The sequence below is a fragment of the Erinaceus europaeus genome, chromosome 4 (assembly GCF_950295315.1).
Source record: "Erinaceus europaeus chromosome 4, mEriEur2.1, whole genome shotgun sequence".
In the NCBI taxonomy this organism is placed as follows: domain Eukaryota; kingdom Metazoa; phylum Chordata; class Mammalia; order Eulipotyphla; family Erinaceidae; genus Erinaceus; species Erinaceus europaeus.
The window spans coordinates 100597908-100618264 of record NC_080165.1 but is presented as its reverse complement, the minus strand read 5'-3'; the positions used below and the strand labels follow the sequence as shown (position 1 = coordinate 100618264).

Below are 20357 nucleotides of genomic sequence, written 5' to 3'. Positions count from 1 at the left end.
CTGCAGGGGAAAAGCTCCACAATTGGTAAGGCATGGCTGCAGGTGTCTGTCTGTCTCTTTTCTTGTTTGTCTCCCCCTCCGCTCTCAACTTCTCTTTGTCTCTATACAATAATATAAATAAAAATATATTTTAACAAAATGCTATTGCAGGCACACAATGAACTATAGTGTACCATAAACTTTAAAAAAAAAAAAAAAAAAAAACAAGAGAGCTACTCAGCTCTGACTTATGGAAGTTCTGGGGATTGAATCCAGGGCCTTTGCTGGCTGTCTCAGGCTTTTTATATAACCATTATGCTATCTCCCCAGCCCTTAAACATTATCTTTTAGGCGACAGGCAGTGGCACACCTTATTTATGCACAGTAAATAAGGACCTGTGCTCAAGCCTCCAGCCCCCACCTCTAGGGGGAAAGCTTCACAAGTGGGAAGCAGGGCTGCAGGTGTCTCTCTCCCCATTCCCAGTCTCTATCAAATTAATAATAATAATAATAATAATAATAATAATAATAATAAAGCCGGGTTAGATAGTAGCACACTGGGTTAAACACACATAGTGTGAAGCATAAGGATCCAGCTCCCCACCTGCAGGGGGTCACTTTGTAAGTGGTGGGGAAGCAGGGCTATAGATGTCTATCTTCCCCCCCACAACCCCATCTTCCCCTCCTCTCTCAATTTCTGTCCTATCCAACAGCAGCAGCAAAAGCAGCAACAACAACAATGGAAAAAATGGCCACCAGGAGTAGATTCATAGTGCGGGCACCGAGCCCTAGCAATAACCCCGGAGGCAAAACAAAAAATAACAACAACAAAACTATCTTTTATATGGCCTAGGAAACACAAAAATGTAACTACCGTTATTGCCATATTCTCTTGCTGAGTGTTCTGGAAATAAATATGCAGTAACTATCTCCAAGATGTGATTGTATGCATGTGTATGTATCTAACTTGCATATACATAAAACATTTTTAGAAAGATATACAAGAAACAGAAAAATTATCTTCAGGGAGAGGATCAGGCAGAGCACAAGGTTAGGAAGATACTCCTTTGTATTTTCTGAATTTTAAACCATGTCAACTACTCTTCTTTTTAACAGTTATCATTTGGGGAGTCTTCTGCTTCCAGCAACCTTTTTTTTTAATGTGGCTAGATTATGAGAAACATGGAGGGAAAGAGATAGAAAGCAGACAACACTAGCACCATTCTACAGCCGTGAAGCTTTGCCTGTGCAAGTACACTGATATGATCAAGGGCTCAAATAAGGGTCCTCACACATAGAAAAGTGGACACCAGGTGACCCATCTTCCAACCAACTTCATTTATCATATTAATACTAATAATAAATGATAATAATGTTTGCAGCCGATAAAGAGACTCTCAAGCATAGGGCCCTCAGTTCAATCCCTGGTGGTGCCAAAGTGACACTGTTTCTTTCTCCTCCTATCATTAATAAACCTTAAAAATATTTATAATGGTACAGTGAATTTTTAGAAACATCTAACGTCATTAGTTCAAATATTATTTGATTTATAAAAGAGAAACATGAAAATTATTCACATAAAAAATTTCAGAATTTCAGTGAGGCAGACTGGGAGGTGGCACAGTGGCTGAAGAGCTAGACTTAGAAGCTTTAAAGTTGTGAGTTCAACTGCCAATGCTGCATATACTAGAGTGCTGCTCTGGCCTCCCTCTCTACCTACCCTTCATGAAATAAATCTTTAGGAGGTAGCTTTAAAAAAAGTTGCAAATTCAATCCCCTGCACCACTATCAACCAGGGCTGAGCAGTGCTCAGGTTATAAATAAATAAATAAATAAATAAATAAATAAAGTAAGCAAGCAAGCAAGCAAGCCAGGCAGTGGCACACCTGACTAAGCACACACATTACAGCGTGCAAGGAGTCGAGTTCAAGTCCCCAGTCCCCACCCACAGGAGGAAAGCCTCATGAATAATGAAGCAGTGCTGCTTCATTATTCTCTCTCCCCCTTCCCTCTAGATTCCTGTTACTATACATTAAATATTTTAAAAATAGTACATTAAAAATAACAAACAGCAGCTGCAAACATCAATGAGGGGAATCTTTATACTTGTGACATCATGAGCAGGGCTAGCACTGGAAGGAGAATGCCCCGCCCGTCCCTGGTGCCGTTGTGTGCAGCTACACTGTCGCTCCTGCACTCATTCATCACTGCCTTGAAATGAACAAGCGACACTCGAAAAACACCAGTCTAGAGACCTAGATCAGACAAAATCAAATAGGTCTGCATCAGAAAAACAGGCATTTCTGAGTGGGAAGAGGAGGAAAAGATGGCAAAGACCTCCAGTCACTTAAATTCAAAGACCCCTGAGCTGAGTGCATTAAAGGGAAGTAGAAGTGACGCAGGATGTGGTGCAGTGGATACGACACTGGACTCTGGAGCATGAAGTTTTAAGTTGCTCCCTTGACATCACTTGTGCCAGAGTGATGCTCTGGTCTCTGGTTCTCACTCTCCTTCTCTCTGAGTTACAAGAGGCCCAGGAGGTGGCTCAGTGGTAGAGTATATGCATTCCGTGTATGAAGCCCCAAGCTGGATCAGCAAAACCATATAAAATGAATCCTCTGGTTTCCATGTGCATCTCTCTCTCTCCATCGCTCTCCCTCCTTTTGGTGGTGGTGTCGTCAGGATTTCACTGTTTGTGGCCAACTTATTCAGACAGAGACAAAGTGAGAGGCACTACAGTACGACAGTATCCCTATGAGGTCTGTAAGAGTTAACAACTTCTGTTGGGAACCTAGCTAAGTGGGTACCCTGTTTCTCTTTTAAACACCACCTATCTTGGGGAAATGTGAAACTGTACCCCTATGGTAACAATCCTATAAATCAACAGTCTCTCAGTAAAGTTATCTAAAGAAAAATAGTAAACATAAAAATGAAATAAACAAAGACCAGCCTTGGATAAACAGCTCAGTTAGTACAACATAGGAATTACATGCCTGAGACTTGCAGTTTAATCCCTGGCACTGAATGTATTATTAGAGAGGTACTCTGGCTTATTTACTTGATTCTTTCTCAGATGAAGGTCTTTTTCATATAAATCTCCCTCCCCCCCATATATATATATTTTTTAAATATTTATTTTTATTTATTTATTCCCTTTTGTTGCCCTTGTTATTTTATTGTTGTAGTTATTATTGTTGTTGTCGTTGTATAGGACAGAGAGAAATGGAGAGAGGAGGGGAAGACAGAGAGGAGGAGAGAAAGATAGACACCTGCAGACCTGCTTCACCGCCTGTGAAGCGACTCCCCTGCAGGTGGGGAGCCGGGGCTTGAACCGGGATCCTTATGCCGGTCCTTGTGCTTTGCGCCACCTGTGCTTAACCCGCTGCGCTACAGCCCGACTCCCCCCCCCCCATATATTAAGAAGAGGAAAATACGAAAGATGAAAACAAAGCCAGAGTATCACTCTATAGTATATGCAATGCTGAGAATCAAACTCAGGAGCTCTTGCTTGTCAATACAGCACTTTATTTACTATGCCTCTCTGGTCTCATAAAATAAATCTTGAAATAATAAGTAAAATAGAGGCCAGGAAACAGTACTTAGTTCAAGTCCTAGAACCACTATGGTATTATACCAGAGACAAACTTGTCTGTCCATCCCTCCATCTCTAAATATATAGGGCAAGGAAAGATACCCTGGCATCATATTGAAAGAAAAAGAGGAAGAGGGTGGGGAGACAGCATAATGGTTATGCAAACTGACTCTCATGCCTCAGGCTCCTAAGACCCAGGTTCAATCCCCGGCACCACCATAAGCCGGAGCTGAGCAGTGCTCTGGTGTTTCTCTCTCTCTGCATCTCTCTCAAAAATAACATTAATAATAAAAAAAAAATTTAAAAAAAGAAAGAAAAAGAAGGAAGGAATGAATTATGGGTGGTCCCAGGAAGTGGCAAAGTGGATAAAGTACTGGACTTGCAAGCATTTGCTAGAGTGATGCCATGGTTTCCTCCCTCTCATTAATAAACATTTTTTAGTATTTTATTTATTTATTAATGAGAATGATAGGAGAAGAGAGAGAAAGAACCAGACATCACACTGGTATATGTGCTGCCGGGTGCTGAACTCGGGACTTCATGCTTGCGAGTTCAGTGCTTTATCCATTGTGCTACTTCCCAGATCACCATTTTTTTTTTTTTAAGATTATCAATTAGAGAGAAAATAGTGCACACGGAGAGAAACTCTGGCACACAAGATACTGGGGGTTGAACTTAGGATCTCATACTTTAGAGTCCAACGTCTTATCTACCACATCGCTTCCTGGCCTGCCAGATAATATTTATTTTGTAATTTGATAGAATAGAAAGAAATTGCGAGGGAAGTTGAGACTCTGGGCTTTATCACTGTTATTTCATTTTTTTACTAAAAACAAAAACTCATACATTCAAAAAAGAGAGGGCAGGGGAGATAAAAAGGGAAAAAGATAGCTGCAGTACAGCTTCACCGCTCAAGAAGCTCTCTCCAGGGGCATGGTAATGAGTGTACTGAACCAGCTGTATCAACTCCTAGCCTTATAACCAAATAAATCTTTTGAAAAAAAAAACTGCAGTGATGGCGCAGGAGGAGGTGCAGTAGATAAAGCACTGGACTTACAACTAAAATAAAATAAATACAAACATATCCAGGAAAGGTGTGCTATCATTAGAGTATATCTGTGAGGTCCTAGGCTCAATCTTACCCAAATGTTTACAGTGGACTGGGGGTCAGTGCAGTGGTGTATACAGCTGAGTGCATATGTTATTATGCATAAGAATCTGGGGTGGGGGGCAACACCGGGCAGTAATGCAGCCGGTTAAGTACACATGGCACGAAGTGCAAGGACTGGCATAAGGATTCTGGTTCAAGCCCCAGCTCCCCACCTGTAAGGTCACTTCACAGGCGGTTCCCCACCTGTAGAGGGGGTCACTTCATAGGTGGTAAAGCAGGTCTGCAGGTGTCTTGTCTCTCCCCATCTCCCCCTCCTCTGTCGATTTCTCTCTGTCCTATCCAACGACGACAGCAATAATAACCACAACAACGATAAACAACAAGGGCAACAAAAGAGAAAAAACAGTCTCCAGGAGCAGTGAATTCGTAGTTCAGGCACCAAGCCCCAGCAATAACCCTTGAGGCAAAAAAAAAAAAAAAAAAAAAGAATCTGGGTTCGGATGTGAGGGCAATCTGGCTGTGACATCTGTCACCCCATTGATCAGCAGGGTTGATTTGGCTGATGTGGCTGGCTAGGCGGGTGTCCATTTCCTCCCTCCCTCACCACACCATGTACGTCCCTCCCAAAGCTGTGTGCTCGGTTAGAGGATGGCATTCTCTGAATTGAGACGAACTAGTCTTCGGTCAAGGGTCTACAAATAGCTGAGCTCCCCTGCTAGAACCTCCAAACAAGCTCTCAAGAATCTGGGTTCTGGGAGTCGGGCGGTAGTGCAGTGGGCTAAGCGCATGTGGGGCAAAGCTCCAGGACTGGCGTAAGGATCCCAGTTCGAGCCCCCGGCTCCCCACCTGCAGGGGAGTCGCTTCACAAGCGGTGAAGGAGGTCTGCAGGTGTCTATCTTTCTGTCCCCCTCTCTGTCTTCCCCTCCTCTCTCTATTTCTCTCTGTCCTATCCGACAATGACATCAATAATAATGACAGCAATAAAACAGCAAGGACATAAATAAATAAAACCTAAAAAAAAAAAAGAATCTGGGTTCAAGCCCCTGATCCTCACACCTACAGGGGGGAGTTTCACAAGCAATGAAGCAGATCTGCAGGTATCTTTATTTCCTATCTCCCCATCCCCTCTCAATTTCTCTCTGTCCTATGTAATAAAAAAGAAAGGGTAAAAAAAAAAAAAAAAACTTGGCCACCAGAAGCAGTAGGTATGTCATGCAGGCACCAAGACCCAGAGATAACCCTGGTGGCAAAAGATTTCAAAGTAAAAATAAATAAAGGGGAACAAAGATCCCCAGTAACTAAGAGGTACAATCTGCCTTGTATGTTTGAGCTGCCCAGCACCACCTAAGAGCAACAGTCAGAACTCCAGGGACAGTAAAGCAACACTCTGTGCTCTTTGGCAAACTCTTACCTTATTCCCACAAAAATGGTAAAAATAAAGGGGACCAGAAAAGACAACAAGCACTTTGTTTTATGTAAACGAGCAAGGAAAGGAAAACAGAAAACATGGAAAGGGTGCGGCCCAAGATGTGGCACAGTGGCTAAAGTACTGGATTCTCAAGCATGATGTCTCTCCTTCAACCCCTAGCATCATATATGACAGAGTGATGCTTCTGTTCTAGGAAACAAATCTACACACACACACACACATACACACACTCCACATACACCACATATATGGAATGTGGTCTAGTTGTAGAATGCATACCTCACACCTATGAAGTATGGGTTGAATCACTGATCATGTCCACTAAGAGGGAAACAGATAAAAACCCTAAACTAAAAAAAGGAGACAGACAGCCTAAGCTACCTACTGCCTTTTCTCCAAAGAGACTTGAGATAGCAATAACAAGTTTAAGTGCCAGGTTATTAATAAAATACATAGGAGAAAATTAATTTGGGGGTGGCAGGGGAGATAGCATAATGGCTATGCAAACAGACTCTCGTGCCTGAGGCTTTGAGGTTCCAGATTCAATCCCTGCACCACCATCAGCCAGAGCTGAGCAGTGCTCTGGTTATAATAATAGTTAATATTAATACATTTTAACATAAGAGAAAAAGTTAAGAGCATGAAAGAGGGACCAGGTGGTGGCACACCTGGTTGAGCACACACATCACTACATACAAGGATCCTGGTTCAAGCCCTCAGCAGGTTGCAAAAGCAAAGCAGCACACTATGTAAATGAGCTATTTTGCTGGTCCCAAAAAATTAGATAGTGATAAAGAACTGATTTATTTATTTATTTTTGCCACTAGGAGCTCAGGTCCTGTACAACTCCACTATTCCCAGTGGCCTGTTTTAATTTTATTTTTGGTTGGGTGACAGGAGAGACCTGTAGCACTGCTCTACTCTTTGTGAAGTTTTCCCACTGCAAAGGCCAAGGTCTTGAACCAGGGTTCTCAAGTATTAGATGTGTGCTCTACATGGTGTTAGCTACTCGCTAGATAATATCCTACTGTACTAATACACAAGTACAAGTTTGGTGATACATTAGAACTTAGACAATTTTAATACAAATGTTACATACATTAGAACTTAGACAATTTTAATACAAATGTTACATAAATTAGAAAGTAACAGCCAAGAAGGTAGCAGTGCTAGAGCTGATACCTCACACACCAGAAAGGACTCTGATTCCCTTATTCTTTTTTTTTTTTAATATTATTTTACTCATTTATTTATTTTTACCAGTGTACTGCTCAGCTCTGGTTTATGGTGGTACAGGGGACGGAATCTGGGACTTTATAACTTTGCATAACCATTATGCCATCTAACCCCACCCTTTGTTTTGTTATTATTTTTTAAACACTTTTTTTTAAGGTTTTTTTTTTTTTTGAGAGAGAGAGATGCAGAGAGAGAAAGACACACACACAGAAACACCAGAGCACCACTCAGCTCTGGCTTATGGTGGTGCTGGGGACTGACTGAACCTGGGATCTCAGAGTCTCAGTCATGACAGTCTTTTGCAGAACCACTATGTTATCTCTCCCCAGCTCATTTCTTTCTTCAGATAAATATTTTTACATAAAACTATTTGGGGCCTGGGCAGTGGGACACCTTGTTCATCGCACGTTACAGACCCAGGTTCAGGCCCCTCTCCCCTACTAGCGGGGGGGGGGGGGGGGTAGGTGGGGGTGCGAACCTTTGCAAGTGGCGATGCAGTGCTGCAGGTATATCTCTTTTTACCTATTTTTTTTAGATTTATTTTTAATTTTTCTTTTTTAATATTTATTTTCCCTTTTGTTGCCTTTTTTTCTTTATTGTTGTAATTATTGTTATTATTGATGTCGTCGTCATTGTTAGATAGGGCAGAGAGAAATGGAGAGGGGGGAGAGAAAGATAGACACCTGCAGATCTGCTTCACCGCCTATGAAGCGACTCCCCTGCAGGTGGGGAGCCGGGGGTTCGAACCAGGACCCTTATGCCAGTCCTTGTGCTTCGCACCACGTGCATTTAACCCGATGCGCTACCACCCAACTCCCATTACTTATTTCTCTTGTCTCTCTCAATTTCTGTCTCTATCCAATAAATAAATCAGCTTAAGAAGTACCATTTCCTATGGCTGTCAAAAGTGGTGAATTTGTCATGCAGGCATAGAGCCCCAACAATAACCTTGTTGACAACAGAAAAACCAAAGTGGGAGTTGGACAGTAGCGCAGCAGGTTAAGTGTAGGTGGCACAAAGTGCAAGGATCAGCATAAGGATCCCAGTTCGAGCCCCCAGCTCCCCACCTGCAGGGGAGTCACTTCACAAGTGGTGAAGCAGGTCTGCAGGTGTCTATCTTTCTCTCCCCCTCTATCTTCCCTTCTTCTCTCCATTTCTCTCTGTCCTATCCAACAACAACTACAACAGTAAAACAAGAGCAACAAAAGGGAATGAATAAATAAATAAATAGATAAAAGAAAAACCAAAGTACAAAATTTTAAAGTCCCTTAAAAATATAGTGAATGGGTTGGTCCAGGAGATGGTGCAGTGGTAAAGCTTTGGACTCTCAAGCATGAGGTCCCGAGTTCGATCCCCAGCAGCATATGTGCCAGAGTGATGTCTGGTTCTTTCTCTCCCCTCCTATCTTTCTCATAAATAGTAAAATCTTAAAAAAAAAAAAAAAAAAAAAAAAGGGGGGAGGGGGGAGTCGGGCGGTAGTGCAGTGGGTTAAGCGCAGGTGGCGCAAAGTGCAAGGACCTGCGTAATGATCCCAGTTCTAGCCCCTGGCTCCCCACCTGCAGGGGAGTCGCTTCACAGATGGTGAAGCCAGTCTGCTGGTGTCTATCTTTCTCTCCTCCTCTATCTTCCCCTCCTCTCTCCACTTCTCTCTGTCCTATCTAACGACAACATCAATAACATCAATAACAATAAAAAACAAGGGCAACAAAAGGGAAAATTAAAAAATTAAAAATTACCTAACAACAACAACAAAAATATATATATATATAGTGAATGGGGCCAGAGAGATAGTATAATGGTTCTGCAAAAGACTTTCATGCCTGAGGCTCTTAAGGTGCCAGAGTTGACCAATGCTCTGGGGTCTTCCTTATTAAAATATTTAAGTATATCTAATTAAAGAAAATGGACCAGGAGATAGCTTACCTAGTAAAGCACACACCTTACCAAGCCCGAGGCTCTGGGTTCAAGCCTGGTAAGGTATGTGATGGAACTCACCCACTATGAGATTCCAGCACTGTAAAAAAAATAGTATTAGTAAAATAAATAAATAAATAATTTAAAAATATATATATATAGTATTAGTGATTAAATTAAAAAAAAAAAAAAGAGGAAGCATTAACATAACTGTTGAAACTGTTGAGTCTGACATTTGTGCATTTCCGGATGGCCACGGCAAAGATGAGAGTGTGACTGGTCACGTGTCATAACATGCTAGAAGTATCTCAAGTCATTAATATGGTAATTTGCACACAGATTTCTTATTTTCTCCTGCGTCAAATGGCATCTTGGTCTCAATGCCAATTTCTAGACCAATCACCAATCACAGTATTGGATTCATACTCACCCCCATTTCTTCTTCCCGAACTACATATTGGGCCACTTTAAATGAGCTCAAATATTCATTCATGCCCTGCAGTTCTGTGTCCTCAGTCTCATCTTGGTTACGGTCCAATAGTCGTTCAATGGCCTTATCATCATAGTGGATAACACTGCTGTCTTCTCCCTCTTTGTTGTCCCCTCCTATAAGCAATCACATAGGTCCATAGCTGCAAAGTCAGTATCAAGTTCTAAGACCCTACTTATCAAAGATGCCCCTCAGGGTGGGGGAGATAGCATAGTGGTTATGCAAAAAGACTCATGCCTGAGACTCTGAAGTCTCAGATTCAACCCCCTGCACCACCAGAAACCAGAGCTGAGCAGTGCTCTGCTAAGAAAAAAATAAATAAGTAAAATGCCCTTCAGAGGGGCCAAGCAAGTTCTGGATTAACTCACCTCCATCTGTAGCCTCATCCTTGAATAGTTCCTCTGTGCCAAACTTGAGGATATCGTCAAGCTCCTGTTTGGACATGGATCCAGTCTTGGAGCCCAGCCCAGGCCGAACCACTAGATGTGTCAACATCATCTTCTTCTTTGCCACTTGTGTGATACGTTCCTCCACTGACGCTCGGGTCACAAACCGGTAGATCATCACCTTCTTGTTTTGTCCAATACGATGAGCTCTACTGAATGCCTGAAATCATTCAAAATTAAAGTTAAAAACTCAAGTAGCCATATTTCACTGCTGCCACTCTTACCCTCCATATAAAGTAGATCCAGTACAAGATAGAAGTTCTACTTTTACTTCATACAAAACTCCCCCAGACAGCATTCTCCTTCAAGTTACCCAAAATAGGGCCATACTGAACCCAAACATTCTGGCTTACAAAAGACATAAAAAGAATCTACTGGTTCCTCTGAAACAACTTGTTCCAGATGGGAATCCTCACAGAGAAGACTGTATACACCCAGCATCTGGGTGTTAGATATACCAAGGCTGCCACCTCCGCTCACCTGGATGTCATTATGGGGGTTCCAGTCAGAATCATAAATAATAACTGTGTCAGCAGTGGCCAGATTGATTCCAAGGCCCCCAGCTCGTGTGGAAAGCAAGAAGCAGAACTGCTGAGCACCTGGGGCTATAAAAGGAACCAAAAATTCTATTAGAGATGGCTGTTGAATCTCCACTAATAAATGAATGTGGGATGTCAGAAATGGAAAACCTCATTAGGCCAGCACCAAAGGAGCAACCATTGTCAATAAGGTCCATCAATGGGGACTGGAATCAATGTCAAAATTCAGGGATTAACAGGGTATGACCAGTCTCAAACAGTTCCATCAAACGATTTATCAACTACAGTAGGAAAGAGTAACAATGGAGAAAGTCAGCAGACAGGATCTTTAGCCAGTGATCACAGCCTAGCCAGCAATGAGATACCAGCACCATGCCCTTCTGCTCTAGACGCACTGAAAAGAGCATACTAGACCCCATTCTTGTCAGATTCCTGACCAAACTGTCAAATCTCAATGAGAAAACAACAGACAGGGCCAGGTGGTAGCATACCTGCTTGAAACACATCTTATAATGTGCCAAGGACCCAGGCTCAGGCCCCTAGTCCCCAACTGCAGGGGGAAATCTCCATGAGAGGTGAAGCAGGGCTGCAGGTATCTCTCTCTCTCCCTCTCTATGTTCCCTTTCCTCGAAATTTCTGGCTGTCTCTATCAAATAAATAAAGGTAATAAAAATCAAAAAAGAAAACGAAAACAAGAAACAGAACAAAAGTTAAAAGGCATTCTACTGGGGGCCAGCCGGGTGGTGGTGTAGCTGGTTGAGAGTACATGTTACAGTGCACAAGGACCTGGGTTTGAGCCCCCAGTCCCCACCTGCAGGGAGAAAGCTTTGTGAGTGGTAAAGCAGTGCTGCAGGTGTCTCTCCATCTCTCTCCCTATCATTCCCTTCCTCTCGATTTCTTGCGGTCTCTATTCAGTGAATAAAAATTTTTTAAAAAGGGAGTCGGGCTGTAGCGCAGCGGGTTAAGCGCAGGTGGCGCAAAGCGCAAGGACTGGCATAAGGATCCCGGTTCGAACCCCGGCTCCCCACCTGCAGGGGAGTCGCTTCACAGGCTGTGAAGCAGGTCTGCAGGTGTCTATCTTTCTCTCCTCCTCTGTCTTCCCCTCCTCTCTCCATTTCTCTCTGTTCTATCCAACAACAACAACAATAATAACTACAACAATAAAACAACAAGGGCAACAAAAGGGAATAAATAAATAAAATAAATATAAAAAAATTTTTTAAAGTTTAAAAAAAAAAAAACCTTCTACTACTATACAACTGACCAGCATTCATCATAACTAGCAACATCAGTAGCTGGGAAAGTGGCACAGTGTGTAAAAGCACTGGACTCTCTTAAGCATACGGTCCTGAGTTCAATCTCCTGCAACACATGTGCTAAGGGTGACTGTGGTTCATTCTCTCTGCATTCCATTAGTAAATAAATAAATAAATAAATAAATAAATAAATAAATAAACAAGCACACACTGAAGGGACCAGACGGTGGTGTATTTGGTTAAGTGCAGTTACCATGCATGAAGACCTGGGTTCAAGCCCCTGGTCCCCAACTACAGAGGGAAGCTTCATAAGCGGTGAGGCAGTACTGCAGGTGTCTCTTCTCGTTCTCTATCTCTCCTTTTCATCTCAGTTTCTCTCCGTTTCTATCCAATAAATAAATATATTTTTAATTTTTAATATTTATTTTCCCTTTTGTTGCCCTTGTTTTTTATTGTTGTTGTAGTTATTGTTGTTATTGATGTCATCGTTGTTGGATAGGACAGAGAAGAGATGGGGAAGACAGAAAAGGCGAGAGAAAGACAGACACCTGCAGACCTGCTTCACTGCCTGTGAAGCGACTCCCCTGCAGGTGGGAAGCCGGAGGCTTGAGCCGGGATCCTTAAGCCGGTCCCTGCACTTTGCGCCACCTGCGCTTAACCCGCTGCACTACCACCCGACTCCCAATAAATAAATTTTTAAAGTACCAGCATTATGAAAGAAAAAAAAATGGTAACTGTCACAGACAGGAAGAGACGTAAGTAATATAATTCAGAATCTGGGATTGGATCCTGAAATAGAAAGCATGTTAGGGAGAAAATGGTGACATTCAATTAAGGTCAGTTAACAGTAATGATATAGGTTGTTAACTGACTGGTTTTGAAAACTATAACCTGAGTAACATGCAGGTCAAAGCAGCGACTATCCAAGTGAACTACATTGCCAGCCCAAACTCTACTAGTCTTTACAGTCTTTAAGTCCAGAAGTATTATAAAATAAAGTAAAATAAGTATAAAGAGGGTGTGGCTCCCAAGACAAGTATGTTATTTGAACTTAGATAAGTCCTGGCCCCTGGCCACTCTCTGGGCCTCGAGATATAACAAAAGGGATTAAATAAAATTGTCTCTTCAGTGGGAAGGACAAAGACTCAAAAAAAAATTGTCCCAGGAATAAATTGTCCCAGGAATAGTTGGGACATTCAAAAACTTTACTCTTCCCTGCTACTTGACAAAACTACACAGAAAAGCAGATGCAAGAAGGGAACAGTGAGTGACCAGTCCAAAGAAAAGTGGACGAGGGAGATTGAACTGGAGCCCAGCCCCCCTTCCCTCACCATTGAAGCGGTCAATAGCTTCTTGCCGCATGTTCCCAGTGATTCCACCATCAATACGTTCATATTTATAACCTTCATGTTCCAAGAAATCCTCTAACAGGTCCAGCATTTTGGTCATCTGGAAAAGGAGCAGTTTAATTACGGAGGAGTCAGATGACAGTTCCTCTCCTCATGCTGCTGAGAGCTGGCCTACCACTGAGTCCCCTGGGTCCTGCCTGAACAGTACCTGGGAGAAGATGAGCACTCGGTGTCCACCCTCCTTAAGGTTCTTAAGCATCTTCTGTAGCAGCAGTAACTTCCCAGAAGCTCTGATGAGAGCACTGCCATCATACATGCCATTAGGCATCTTAGGGGCCTCCTAAGGATAGAAACAAAGAGAAGGAAACATTGAAAGCAAGCCCAGATGGAGAAGTTCAAGTCAGGGGGGAGAGAAGGCAGTGTGACATACCATTGCAGCCACAGGGAAGAGGTACGGGTGGTTGCAGCACTTCTTAAGGTCCATCACCACGTTCAGCAGAGAGACCTGGTTGCCCCCACCTCGAGCGTTGAGTGCTTCAAAATTTCTAGTGAGGATGTACTTGTAGTATTTCCTACATTGACAAGGAGAGAAAATAGGTAAAATACCAATAGATCAGATCTAACAGAGGTCCCCCAAAATCTGAGATCTCTCCCCTAACTTTAGAACTATGGACACTGAATAAGCACCACTCCATCATGGTGTCAAACCAGGGAAGGTGCAACTAAGTCTGAGGGTATGGGTTCCACGTCCCCTGCATCCTCTAGGCTTTGCTGGCTCCTAAAGCAGATGCCTTGAGGTGGAGGGTGGATGGACAGTGAGAACCACCACTCTGAAGACTGGCAGGCCTCTAACTGCATCTATAACATGAAGTTGGTGCTTCTGTCCTTCCTGACTCACTTCTGCATGGGGCTCAGTTCCACACGCACGATCAGCTCTGTCTTCGATGGCATATTCTTGAAAACATCAGCTTTGAGCCGCCGCAACATGTGAGGCCCCAGCATGTCATGTAGTTTTTTAATCTGGTCCTCCTTGGCAATATCAGCAAACTCTTCCAAGAAACCTTCCAAATTGCTTAAAAGAAAAATATCATTGGAGAAGGAGAAAGGAAAATTACACAGGAAAAATTAGCAGCAGAACTATGAGCTGGTTATGAACACCCACTTACTGGAACCTCTCTGGGGTGAGAAAGTTGAGCAGATGAAATAACTCTTCTAGATTGTTCTGTAATGGAGTCCCAGTCAGCAACAGTTTGTGCTGGAGTGAGTATCCATTTAAGACCCGGAAGAACTGGCAAAGATAATAGAAAGAAGTTAGATGTGACAAAAAGAGTTCCAGGAAAAGAAAAAGAGGTCAAGAAAAAAAAATGGGGGGAGGGCTGGGTGGTAGCATAGCGGGTTAAGCACACATGGAGCAAAGCACAAGGACCAGCGTAAGGATCCTGGTTTGAATCCCTGACTCCCCACAAGTGGTGAAGCAGGTCTGCAGGTGTCTCCCTGTCTTCCCCTCCTTTCTCCATTCCTCTCTGTCCTATCCAACAGTAGCAGCAGCAGCAGCAGCAGCAGCAGCAATAACAGTAACAACAAGGGCAAGAAAAATGAGGAAAAAATGGCCTCCAGGAGCAGTGGATTTGTGGTGCAGGCCCGAAGCCCCAGCGGTAACGCTGGAGGCAAAAAAAAACAAAAAAAAAACCCTCCAAAATGTGGTCTGAAATAGCTTGTTTGGACAGTGAGCTATTTTGTCATGTACACAACCCAGGTTTGAACCTGGCCCCCACAGCTTTGGGGCTATGGACTCTTTCACTCCTCCTGCTTCTGTCTCTATCAAAAAAATTAACTCCAAGATGTTTCAGTGCCCAATCTCCTTTTGAAATATTGCTTTTTGTTTGTTTGTTTATACCAGAGCACCTCTTAGCTCTAGCTTATGGTGGTGCAAGTAATTGAACCTAGGATTTTTGGAGCCTTGTGCATGAGTTTCTTTGCATAACCGTTACACAATCTACCCCTGCCCTGAAAGATTTATAAATGAGGAGTATTGTCAAAAGAAAACCAGAGCATCACTGGCATGTATGTGAAACTTGGCAAACTCGGGAATATACCCTCTCTATCTGCTGTGCCGCCTCCCTGGCCACCCTAATCTCTCTTTTAAAGTCTGACCACTAGGATTATTCCAAGTGATGGAGACAGGTGGTTTTTCACTTCTCTCTCTTCCAAGGCCCAACCCTTAGTGAATAAAAACTAAAACTAGGGAGTTGGGTGATAGCACAGCAGGTTAAGTGCAGGTGACACGAAGCACAAGGACTGGCCTAAGGATCCCGGTTCAAGCCCCTGGCTCCCCACCTGCAGGGAAGTTGCTTCACAGGCAGTGAAGCAGGTCTGCAGGTGTCTGTCTTTCTCTCCCCCTCTCTGTTTTCCCCTCCTCTCTCCATCTCTCTGTCCTATCCAACAATGATGACAACAATAAAACAAGGGCAACAAAAGGGATTAAATATTTTTTTAAAAAAGTGGTCCGGGAGGTGGCACAGTGGATAAAGCATTGGATTATCAACCATGAGGTCCCAAGTTCAATTCCTGGCAGCACATGTACCAGAGTGATATCTGGTTCTTTCTCTCCCATGAATGAATAAATAAATTCTTTTTTTTTAAAAAATCTTTATAGAAAAGAAAAAAAGAAAAAGAAAAAGAAAAAGAAAAAGAAACCTAAAACTAGACACCAACCACCCCGTCCCCAACTCCTTACCTTGGACTGATTGTTCTTGAGTCGATGGGCTTCATCCACAATGAGGCAGGCCCAGTCAATGGAGCCCAAGATGGCCATATCAATGGTGATCAACTCATAGGATGTCAGCAGCACGTGGAATTTCACAGATGCCTCTTTCTGCACAAGAATGTCACCAGGTTACTACAGTGTTCACCTCTTCCAGGGTCAGCAAACCCAGGCACAGGTGGAGGTCTTCCCTTCTCCCAGCTTGTCAAGTAGCCCCAAGGACCAAGTCACAAGTTGGCAAGCTAAACCCAGTGCAGACACTCCCCCAGTGGATTCCCTCCCACAAGGTACCTTCATGCGGGAGGCCTTCTTGCCACCACGAATGGCATTGTCTTCAAAGGAGAACTCATTCTCTCGGATGATGGCACGGCTATCTTTGTCACCAACGTAAGTCACCACATACATATCTGGGGCCCACATTTCAAATTCACGCTCCCAGTTGATGATAGTAGACAGAGGAGCACTCACTAGGAAGGGGCCTTTAGAATGGCCCTTAGAGGAAGAAGAGAAAAAGCCAAGTAAGAACTAAGGTCTCCATCACACTACAACAGGCCAGTGCTCCCTTCTACCCTTGACTCAAGGTAGCAGAGGACAGACATGTGCACTGACCTGTGCTCCCCTTTCCTGCACATAGAAATGCACTGCCTAGGGGCCGGGTGGTGGCACACCTGCTTGAGCACATGTTACAGTGCACAAGGACCCAGGTTCGACTGACCTGTGCTCCCCTTTCCTGCACATAGAAATGCACTGCCTAGGGGCCGGGTGGTGGCACACCTGCCTGAGCACGTTACAGTGCACAAGGACCCAGGTTCGAGCCTCTGGTCCCCACCTGCAGGGTGGAAGCTTTACAAGCGGTGAAGCAGGGCTGTAGGTGTCTATCTTCCCCTCCTCTCTCAATGTCTGGCTGTCTCTATCCAATAAATAAAAATTTAAAAGAAAAAAAAAAAAAAAGAAATGCACTGCCTATTCCTTTCCACAAAGTCATGCCTGCCTTTCCTTACCTCCTCCATACTAATTCCACCCACAATTCTCAACAAAGGCCTATCCCCCCGGACTAGGTTCTGCACACTCACCACTAAATTTACCCATGGCTTTATCCCTTCATGTCTTCTCTGTGCCTGTCTATCTCAATGACAGTTTTCTTCCTGGTTTCCTCTCCTCAGAGTCTAAGGTCACCAATGTCTAACTGTCCCAGCCCCTTACCTCCTTGTAGAGAGAGTAGAGGAAGACAGCCGTCTGTACAGTCTTCCCAAGACCCATCTCATCAGCCAAGATGGTATCAGTGCCCTGAGCCCAGGAGAAGCGCAGCCAGTTTAAGCCCTCCATCTGATAGGGGTGCAGGGTTCCACCTGTAGCATCCAGGTACTCTGGCTGCCGCTCATACTTCACCGTCGGCTAAAGGGTAAATAATGAAGTCAAGAACAGGCAAGGGTTCATGCCACCCATAACAGAGCAGCTGCTCTCCACTCACACATCCTCCTTAAGAGAGTCACCAGAAAGTACAAGGGAAGCTAGTCAGAGAGTAGCATGTGACTTATGATATCCCAGGAAGAAAAGCAACATTTTACTTGGCAGACAGTAACCTTGAGTCTATAGATCAGACTGAGGAAAGAAAGCAGAGGTTCTACTAGTCAGGATTTACTGGGAAATAACCATATGTTCCCTCACAAACTGATTCATAGTCTCTTTAGCCTTACTTCTTTTAGTTGATATTAGTTTACAACATGGTTTTATATTTGTATATATGCAAAATGGTAACTACAAATATCTAAATTTCACCCTTTTACTTTGTTTCCCCCCACCCCAATAATGGAGCCTTACACATGCCACCTTTCCCAGGCTCCCTTATTTTTTCTTTGTTTTTTTTAAATCAGAGCACTGCTCAGCTCTGGCTTATGGTAATGTGGGAGACTGATCCTGAGACCTCAAAGCCTCAGGCATAAGGGTCTCTTTGCAGAACCATCATGCTATTTCCTCACATCCCAGGCTGACTTAATTCTGAGAGAGACAAGGGAAGAAACAACACAGCACTGGTCCACCATCCATGGAGCTTCCCCCTGCTGAGATGAGATGCTCCCATGTTATCCCAGGACTCAAACATGGAGTCTCACACATGTACTCAACTAGATGAAGTATCTCCCAGCCCTCAGATACATCTTTTTAACTACTTCATGCTTGCTTTATAGTACATAAATGAAATTCAGAGTGGAACCATAAATAGTGAAGACCTAGGTTCCAGTAGTATGGCTCATAAAAGCTGAACTGGCACAATTTCTCTTTAGGTAACAATTCTTCCATCACATGAAACAGAGGTAAGGTCAAGGAGATTTACCCTTCAATATTTTGTGTTCAAGGACTCCTATAGCTAGAGCTTGTCTGCTACTAAATCGTCTGCATTTCTCTGAAAGAAAGCTGCCAGACACTGGGCAATTTAAAGAATCAAAACAGGCCAGGTGGTGGAATACCTGGTTGAGTACACATTACAATGCGCACAGACCTGGGTTTGAGCCCCCAGTCCCCCACTTGCAGAACTGAACAGTACTCTGGGGGAAAGAAAAAAAATAATAATCATACTATGTTTTTCTTATGACAGAGACAGGAAGTAAAGTCAGTATTACCTGGTTTAAAGATGTAGACAAGTGGAAAGCCATTTTTAGCCATGAATTTCTTTACTTATTATGATTTTTTTATTAAACATGTATTTATTCCCTTTTGTTGTCCTCGTTTCTTTTAATTGTTGTAGTTACTACTGTCGTCATTGTTGGATAGGACAGAGAGAAATGGAGAAAGGAGGGCAAGACAGAGAGGGGGAGAGAAGCACAGACACCTGCAGACCTGCTTCACCGCCTGTGAAGACTCCCCTGCAGGTGGGAAGCCGGAGGCTTGAGCCGGGATCCTTACGCGGGTCCTTGCGCTTTGCGCCATGTGTGCTTAACCCACTGCACTGCCACCCGACCCCCGAAGATTTTATTTATTTATTAATGAGAAAGATAGGAGAGAGACAGAACACCAGGTATCACGCTGGTACAATGTGCTGTCGGGGATTGAACTCAGGACCTCATACTTGAGAGTCCAATGCTTTATTCACTGTGCCACCTCCCAGACCACATTAATCTATTTATTACCAGAGTACTGCTCAGCTCTGGCTTATGGCGGTGTGGAGGACTGAATTTGGGACTTTAGAGCCTCAGGCATGAGAATGTATTTGCATAACCCTTATGCTATCTACCCCCTCTGTGTGATGAATTTTATCACACCCTATAGTCATTTTCCCCTCCTTTTTTTTTTCTTTTGCTTTTCTAGTGTGTGTCGTTTTATTTATTTTTTTTTTGGCACAGCATTGATCAGATGTGGCTTATACTAGGTGATGTGGGGGTTAGGGTTAGGCTTATACTAGGTGATGTGGGAGGTCAAGCATAAAGTCTCTTTTTTAAAAATATTTATTTATTGTGGTCTGGGGGTGACACAGTGGTAAAGCTTTGGACTCTCAAGCATGAGGTCCTGAGTTCAAGCCCTAGCAGCACATGTGCCAGAGTGATGTCTGGTTCTTTCTCTCTCCTCCTATCTTTCTCATAAATAAAAAAAAAAAAAAAAAAAAAAAAATATTTATTTATTTATTCCCTTTTGTTGCCCCTATTATTGTTGTAGTTATTGCTGTTATTGCTGTCGTCGTCGTTGGATAGGAGAGAGAGAAATGGAGAGAGGAGGGGAAGACAGGGGGAGAGAAAGAGAGACAGCTGCAGACCTGCTTTACCTCTTGTGAGGCGACTCCCCTGCAGGTGAGGAGCCAGGGCTTTGAACCGTGATCCTTAGGCCAGTCCTTGCGCTTTGCGCCATGTGCAATCAACCTGCTGCACTACTACCCAACACCAAAGTCTTTTTTTTTTAAATTCATTTTAAAGGAAGCGGGAGTGTGGAAGAGACAGAGGGTGATAGAGATTCACACAAAGGTAAAAGATACAGACTAGAGCCCTGTTCAGTTCTAGCTTATGATGCTGCTGTCTCCCCAGCCCTATTAAAAGTCTGTTTTTGCAAAACCATTATGCTATCTTCCCCACCTTATTATATTTAATGTGAGAAATACAGGAAGAGACCGGAATAATACTCAGTTCTGGTTATAGTAGTGCTGGGAATTAAACCTGGGACATGAGAGCCTCAGGCATGAAAATCTTTGTGTAATTATTATGCTGTTTCTACCAACCTATTTGATAGACAGAAAAAACCAGGAGGAGATATGAAGAGATACACCTAC

The 20357-nt window shown here is 43.3% G+C and overlaps 1 protein-coding gene across 12 annotated transcripts in view; it reads right to left on the bottom strand.

Moving 5' to 3' along the window:
* Positions 1-20357, bottom strand: part of CHD4 (chromodomain helicase DNA binding protein 4) — a 49395-nt gene that overhangs the window by 18133 nt on the left and 10905 nt on the right. For all 12 annotated transcript variants that reach the window (XM_060190179.1, XM_060190180.1, XM_060190181.1 and 9 more), the window contains 11 exons: positions 17309-17500; positions 16397-16597; positions 16079-16216; positions 14508-14629; positions 14240-14413; positions 13772-13913; positions 13550-13681; positions 13324-13441; positions 10678-10802; positions 10120-10357; positions 9692-9867 (listed from right to left, as the gene is read on the bottom strand). In XM_060190179.1, the coding sequence (XP_060046162.1) occupies positions 9692-9867; positions 10120-10357; positions 10678-10802; positions 13324-13441; positions 13550-13681; positions 13772-13913; positions 14240-14413; positions 14508-14629; positions 16079-16216; positions 16397-16597; positions 17309-17500 (1758 nt within the window). The remainder of the gene's footprint in view (positions 1-9691; positions 9868-10119; positions 10358-10677; positions 10803-13323; positions 13442-13549; positions 13682-13771; positions 13914-14239; positions 14414-14507; positions 14630-16078; positions 16217-16396; positions 16598-17308; positions 17501-20357) is intronic.